Source organism: Sinocyclocheilus anshuiensis, unplaced genomic scaffold (genome assembly GCF_001515605.1).
Source record: "Sinocyclocheilus anshuiensis isolate Anshui unplaced genomic scaffold, SAMN03320099.WGS_v1.1 scaffold2305, whole genome shotgun sequence".
Taxonomy (NCBI): domain Eukaryota; kingdom Metazoa; phylum Chordata; class Actinopteri; order Cypriniformes; family Cyprinidae; genus Sinocyclocheilus; species Sinocyclocheilus anshuiensis.
Genome location: NW_015552535.1, coordinates 315,937 through 324,368, shown reverse-complemented (window position 1 = coordinate 324,368; position 8,432 = coordinate 315,937). Strand labels below are relative to the sequence as shown.

Below are 8,432 nucleotides of genomic sequence, written 5' to 3'. Positions count from 1 at the left end.
TCACACACACACACACACACACACACACACACACACACACACACACACACACACACACACACACACTCTTTAAACATTTCTCATCAAATCCTTCCAGATTAACTTTATTGCTCTATATTCATACAGTGTGTCAACAGCAGTTATTTAGTTTTTTCCTTATGCAAAAATAAATTTTGTTCTTTTGATTTTAGGATGAAATGTGACCTGGACACGCGTTGAGATTGACTCCTCCAGCACATGAAGCCATTTAACAATCCACTGAACATAATCCAGAGTGACACCGGAGCAGAAGTCATGAAGCCATGCTCTTTGTTGGATTATTGGATGTGTTTTCCAGCAGCGGAGCTGAAACTTTCAAACGCCTCATTCATAAATGCATGCAAACAGATTTGTGCGTCTGCGTTTCCATTAAAGCTCCAAATCAACTTAATAAGGGCAACATGTTAGCCAGCGCCCGGTAATAACAGCGCAGCCGAAGGAATTAAAATCACGCGTTTAATTAATTCTAATTAGCATTGTTTTTAATCAACAAGCAAATTCCAAAATGACTTTTGACAAGCTAATTAGCTCATGCAAATCTGCGCTCACGTTCTCCGGCGCTGATGCATTCGCTCTGAGCCAAAGCAAATTGCATGCAGCAGAAAAAAAGACAGAAAAACACGAGCAAGAAGCAAGATTTTACATATTCATGCACACACATAAACAGCGGCGTTAGCAAACACTCATGTCCTGGAGAACTCTTTACCGATGACTTTGCTCGTGGGCGAGTTCTCGTTATCGTCTGAGCCTGACGAACTTAATTAAGATCTGTCAAAACTAGACGCCTCTTAATCACAGTAATGTACTGGATCCTTCCTGATGTGCTTCGTTTAATTACATTTATCAGTGTGAGGAGTGCAGATGACCATCAGGAAGAACAGTAAACATCTCAACAATATCTCAATTATTCTCGTTTCTCACAGACAGAAATTAGACTAAATGGAGTCTCCTGCTTCTCAGATGTTTCTCCTGAGAAAAGACTCCAGTATCTCACATAATCTCATATGTGAGCCTGCAGCACAAAAGCAGTCTTAAGTCGCTGGGGTATATTTGTAGCAATAGCCAACAATACATTGTATGGGTCAAAATTATTGATTTTTCTTTTATGCCAAAAATCATTAGGATATTAAGTAAAGATCATGTTCCATGAAGATATTTTGTAAATTTCCTACCGTAAATATATCAAAATATATCATTTTGATTAGTAATATGCATTGCTAAGAACTTCATTTGGACAACTTTAAAGATGATTTTCTCAATATTCAGATTTTTTTGCACCCTCAGATTCCAGATTTTCAAATAGTTGTATCTCAGCCAAATATTGTACTATCCTAACAAATCATACATCAATGGAAAGACTATTTATTCAGATTTCAGATGATGCATAAATCTCAATTTCGAAAAAATTGACCCTTATGACTGGTTTTGTGCTCCAGGGTCACATATGTCTCTTCAAAGTCTCAAACTGCACTCAGTCAATGATCTTATTATGATATCATAAAAATTTTCAACCCGTTTGTGTCTATTTGTATATCTTCTGAGGAATTTTAGGAGAAACATCTGAGACAAAGTTCTAATTTCAATAAAAGTGATGCGTGAGCTATAAAAGAGAAAAGTCTGAGCAATAAAATCTTGTGAACACACCATGATATAATGGTAAACTCATCATTTTCTTGATGTGTTCTAGAAGTGTTTACACTCCACAGCATCTCAATTTTTGAGCAATAACGAGTCCGAGCAATAACATCTATAATCCTAATCATGATAAACTCTTTGTTGTAGAAGTATTCCCAACGAGAAACACACACGCAGCGTTTAGATAATCCTTAACTAGCTAAATCCTAAGCGTAGATCGGATCTCACGTCCGGACTGCGCCAGGAGAATTGCGCTGACATTTGCTGTAATTTGCTGATCCTCTAAGCGGCTCGCTTCAGTCCGCTTCAGCTGTAAGTGGAGTCAGCCAACAGCAATTACTGTGTGAGCGCTCAGCGGGAAGAAGACTTTAGCAGCGCGCTGCTGTCAGGCCGCTGTTCCCGCACCGGGGGACTAATGCTTTCATCGTTCTAGCGAGCTCGTTTCAATGAGACCTCGGGGATTCGGCACGGCAAAATTATTCCCATTTTTTCAGCCGTCATAGAAGACAAGTGCAGCTGCTCGTCTGACGCTCACGTGTGCTGCATTTATGCACGACTCCCGTCGTTTGCTCACATTGTGCAGGGAAATATTCCTAGTGTGTGTAATTGAGTCCTGGACTTACACTGTCACTGATTCTTTTAAGTGGAGGGAACTTTTAATGAACCTTCTTCCATGTTTCATCTGTGCTTTAATACATCAGTGTCCTGAAATAAAGATTCTCGATGTTCAGAGTGATAATTCACACAGAAACGCAAATTCTGTCATCATTTACTGACCCTCATATCTTTCATACTTTCTTCTGTGCAACAAAAAGTTGATGTTTTTAAGACTGGGGTACAAACAACATTTTCTAAACATTCTTTTTTTTTTTTGCATTTCACAAAAGAAAGTAATTTGTACATTAGCGCTGCACAATTAATTGACTTAAAACTAAAATCATGAAATGCCGTGCTCATCTGAAAATGAGGAAATAAATAAAATATTAGTATTGAAATTTTAAGGCTGTATTGTAAAATAACATTACTTTTTCTCAAATACTATTTCGTTAGTATGAATTTTTATATGCGATAAATTATATATTATAAAACCATAATAAAACTAAATATCAATATAAATATTCAAATATAACCTTTTAATAATAATTAAATATTTGTATTTTATATTATATATTCAATCTATAAAACTATATATATATATATATATATATATATATATATACACACACAGTAAAATAATATAATTGTTTATTTTACAGTGAAATATTACAACAGTAGTATTTCATATTTTGCTTAATATTGTTATGTAGTATAATCAGCCCCACAAACAAATACAGCATACTTGGAGATTTTTAGCAAAATTACTAAATAAATAAATACGAAAATTGCAATTTAAATTGCAATTGCAGTAAACTTCTTACCAGATTTTTCCACCAAATCATGAAGGTGTGTAAATAATGACAGAATCTTAATTTTTGAGTGAAAGGAATTTTTTAAAGGATTTTCCTAAATATTTAACGAGGAATTACAGCTTTCGAGCTCTTAGAAATGACGAACAAGTCATTAAAGAGACACAATAAAACATTTACAACCATTAATCATCTCTCCTTCAACAGTAGAATGATAAAAAAGAAACAAGACAAAATTACTCTAAGAATCACTCGTATGCAAAATACAAACAAGTAATAAAATAATAAAGTAAATGTAATCTTTCTAAACCTGCAGCGCTGAATAAATGAGGAGGAATCAGTGTGATGTTCACGGCTGCGTCTCGCTTTGATCTGAGCAACTTCAGGCTTGTTAAAGCTTTTTCTGTTCTTGTTCTGTTAAAACTGATTTTCCTTTGAACGCTGGCCTGTAATTGAGAAAGACGACAATGGTTTCTTCCCAACCGTCATTAACTGAGAGACCCGTTAAACTCATTAAACAGGTGAGTGTGAACACTGAGATCACAGAATACACTGCTAAATTATACGAAGTGTGTAGCTCCGCCCATAATGGAATCTGATTGGCTGTGTAAACACTAAATGAGCTCTGATTGGCTGATTTTAAAGTCTGTGCTGTGTAGTGTGTGGGACTGGGTTGTAAACAGCTGCTGGACAGCACAGAATGAAAGGACAGAGAGGGAGTAAGTGAAAGAGGCGTTTTAGTGGCTGGCGTCCCTAAAGACAAGCCAGGATTCACTCCAGTAAACAGGTAATTACGCTGCTCCAGCGCAGCTAAACCAGTCTATTAAAGGAAGTGATTGCGTTCAGAGCGCTGGAACTCACCGCGGTCCGGCACTCCAGAAACATCTCTCAACAATTAACTAGCAATCAGACACAGACTCCAGGGGCATGCTGGGAGAACGCATGCGCTGACAGCCAGATTAGGCCAGACGCATAGCGGCTAATCCATTTATTCTGTACTAAACCCCCCAAAACAACAACAAAAGATGATTAATTGTTTCAAGACGCCGTTTCAGCATTAAACTAACAACTTCTAACACACTTCAGTCCAAAGTTTACAAATTGAAATGGTTTAGAAATTATTTGGTCTAAACCATTCAGTGTGTTCTGAATATAGGACTCAGTGTGTTATAGTGGAGGGTCTCAAATCTGATTTTCTTAAAATATGTGAACCTGGAGCACAAAAGCAGTCATAAGTAGCACAGGTATATTTGTAGCAATAGCCAACAACACATTGTATGGGTCAAAATTATCCATTTTTCTTTTATGCCAAAAATCATTAGGATATTAAGTAAAGATCATGTTCCATGACGATATTTAGTAAATGTCCTACTGTAAATATATCAAAACTTAATTTTTGATTAGTAATATGCATTGCTAAGAACTTCATTTGGACAACTTTAAAGATGATTTTCTCGATATTTAGATTTTTTTGCACCCTCAGATTCCAGATTTTCAAATAGTTGCATCTCAGCCAAATATTGTCCTATCCTAACAAACCATACATCAATGGAAAGATTATTTATTCGGCTTGTAAAAATCTCAATTAAAAAAAAATTACCCTTATGACTGATTTTGTGGTCCAGGGGTAACATATCTTGATATATCTAAAGGGGTTCCCCAGGGTTCCATTTTGGGACCTATTTTGTTTTCTATTTATATAAATGATTCAGGTAAGGACACTCAAGCAAAAAAAAAAAACAAAAAAAAAAAACACTTTTATGCTGATGACATTATTATTTATACACTTGCTCCAGTTTTAACACAGGCGGTGAAAGAGCTTCAGACTGCATTTCAGTCACTGGAAAGTGCTCTGGTGAGCTTAAAATTTGTTTTAAAATCACAGAAAACAAAGTTCATGTTTTTTTTCAAAGGCTCATTCACACGTAATTGATAATCTTAGCATTTTTACATCTGATGGTAAAACTATTGAAAGAGTACCCTCTTACAAGTACTTGGGCATTTGGATTGATGATAAACTTTTATTCAATGTACATATTGCTAATCTAATCAGGAAGCTCAAAGCGAAGCTCGGCTTTTATTTTAGAAATAAATCAAATTTTACGTTTAATTTACGTCCAAAAAGAAACTTGTAGAACTCCAACTTTATTTATAAAGCACCTAATAAAACAACTAAGTTGACTAAAGTGCTGTACAGTAAGTTCAATTAAAAGAATATAAAAGCAAATAATAAATAACCAAAAAAAAAGAAGAAGCTACCTTCCTAACTGTGCTCGATTATGGTGATATATTATACATGCATGCAGCCTCCTCCATCTTAACGTGCCTCGATTCAGTGTACCATGCTTCATAACATTTTATTTCAAATGCATAATCCAGTACTCATCACTGTATTCTGTATGAGATGGTGGGTTGGACATCACTAACCATATGTAGAAAACAGCACTGGTACATTTTTACATAAAGCAATGTTAGGTAAACTTCCAGCTTATCTCTATTCCCTTCTTTGTCTCGGTTCCTTTGCTTTTTAATGGACCACGTGTTTTTACAGAACTGTGGAAAACTGCATTATCCTATTATGCACCTTGGGCATGGAATAATTTGCAAAAATATTTAAAAGTAGATAAATTTGTGTCTACTGGTGAATTTAAAGAGAGTGGTGATGGAGGCTTGTGATTGTTTTTGTTGAGAGGATATTATGTTTTAATCTTGTTCTAATGTGTATTTGTTGTATTTTAAAATGTTGTCTGCCTTGGCCAGGTCTCTCTTGTAAAAGAGATTTTAATCTCAATGAGACTTTCTGGTTAAATAAAGGTAAATAAAGTTTTTCAGACACAAAATAATGACCATTTGTCTTACCTTGTGTGGCGATGTAGTGATTGGGTCGATGGTAGCCCTATAAAAACAACAAGAACCATAAAACATTACATCGTGGAACATGGAAAAACTCTATTTCAACTACATAACATCATAAAAATTTTAATATTTTGGTAACACTTTACAATAAGGCTCCATTTGTTTACATTAGTTAACTACATCAGTTTTCATTTTAGTTTTTGTGTTTTTTTTATATATGTCTATAGCTTTTATTAATTTTTATTTCGGTTTCAGCTTTAATTATTTTAATAGAAATTATTTTCTAGATGCATTCATAAACTAAATGAAAATTGAATGAAATGTTGCTTTGTCAACTAGCTGAAATCAAATAATTTTTGAGATATTATTTCATTTTACTATTGAAGTTTATTTTATTTCAAGTGACACGAATGTGTTTATGGTTTTAGTTTTAGTTTTAGTTGACTATAATAACCCTGATTTAACTATAATAAACGCATTGGTTTACAGTCAGCGCTTAATATTCTCGTCACTGGCTGATATCTACAGTAATTCCTCAGCACAGATTGTGGGATTATGTTCAGAATAGGCTCAGTGTCTGTGGGATTCAGTTAATCTGCTCATTTCATTTGTCAAGCGCCTTGTCTCCGCAGCGCCACACTCTTCCTCCTCTCCGCTCCTCTTCCTCCTGATCTCAGCGTATTTAACTTTAATTAGCGTCTGGAAGAAAGGCTCTGATGGAGAGACGACGCATCTATCAGCTTCTCTCTTCTTCTTCATCTTTATGCGGCCCAGCGTGAAATTTGTTTATGTCTGAGCCGGAGAACCGAGAAAACCATCTGTTTACACACCAGAGAAACGCCAAACACACCTGTGTGCGTCAGACCAGGCAACCTTTCATTCTTTACAGAACATTTATTATAAAAATACACAAAACATTTTTAAATCCTAGAACTATAAGACGTTCTAAAATGGTGTTTTGGTTTGTGTTTGTTCACGTTAACTGAACATCAAATGAAGACAAACCACAAACTTCTACTATATATTTAATAATTTAATATTATAATTTATAATATCTATCTATCTGTCTATCTATCTTATCTATCTATCTATCTATCTATCATCTATCTATCTATATATATATATATATATATATATATAAATTGTATCTTTATAAATCTTTACTGAAACTAAATTTAAACACTTTTGTTCCAAATACAAAACTTCTTTAGAAGCTAAAATTGTAAAAAAGTTGCTAAAATTGTATTCTATATGTATTTACATGTGTATTTTATAAATCATGTTACAATTACTACAGACTAACCTCAACCTAAAACTCAAATAATAATAATAATAATAACAAATAAATAACTAAATAAAATAAAACATAGTTTGCGTTATTTTTGATTATTTTTTTTTTACCTTTATAAATGAATAAATAGAATTTAGTGAGCAAAAATAAAACTTCTTTAGATATTAAAATTAAAAGAAATTTGCAAAAAATGGTGTTTTGGTTTGTGTTTGTTCACGTTTACTCAACTCTAAATGATGATATACCATAAACCTCTGTTTTATATATATATATATATATATAATTTTTACTTTTATAAATCGACTGAATTTAGAGAACAAATAAATACAAAAATAAATGTACAATAATTTTTATAATAAAACAAAAATGTCACTTTTTTTTACAAGTAAAACTAAAATTAGCTAATATTGTGTTTTTGTTAATATATATATATATATCTTGTTACAATTGTTACATACTAACTCTAACCTAAAACTCAAAAGCTAAAGTATTGTTTACTCTATTTATGAATAATTCACATCTCTAAAAAGCAAGCTGGTCACATTGAGCTGAGTTCTGGCTAAAGTTGATTAGGAGTAACTAACGAAGCCCTGCCCGGACTCATGAAAGATTCAGTGCGTCTGGAGTGTGTGATTGTGAAGATGAACTCGAGGCGTGTTGAGAAGAGGCACAAGTCTTTATCAGTGCTGATGGATTTCAGGGTCAGGGTTTCTCTGCTGAATGTTAAAACCACACAGAAACACGTTAATGATCTGCCCTGAGAATTCATCTCCAAAACAAATGATTATTATTAACCGCCTTCTGCTTCTTTACTGATCCGCCTCATTAACTTTACCAGAGTAACACAGACACACCAGTAAACCTCATTAAAGGGCAAGTTCACGCACAAAATCATCATTCTGTCATCATTTACTCGCAGCTTTGCTCCAAACCGGTTCAGTTTCATTTCTGTGAGGTTTCAGCTTTTCAGCTTTAAGACATTTAGCAGCTGCTCTTTGAATTTTTCCACGCTCTTTTCTATTTCATTTGACAATTCTGATTGTTTACATAATAAATATTATTAATAATTATTAATAGTAATAATATTAATAAATAAATATATTTATTATTTAAATGTAATTATTTAATATGAATTAATGAATAATAAGACTTAATTAATTTAATTTAATTAAGATTAATAATAATAATTAAATAATTATTAATTA

At 33.5% G+C, this 8,432-nt stretch overlaps 1 protein-coding gene across 1 annotated transcript in view; it reads right to left on the bottom strand.

Annotated features, from left to right (window-relative positions):
- Window positions 1-8,432, bottom strand: part of LOC107663746 (receptor-type tyrosine-protein phosphatase mu-like) — a 313,414-nt gene that overhangs the window by 37,627 nt on the left and 267,355 nt on the right. The window contains exon 27 of the mRNA XM_016454059.1: window positions 5,940-5,976. Coding sequence (XP_016309545.1) covers window positions 5,940-5,976 — 37 coding nt within the window. The remainder of the gene's footprint in view (window positions 1-5,939; window positions 5,977-8,432) is intronic.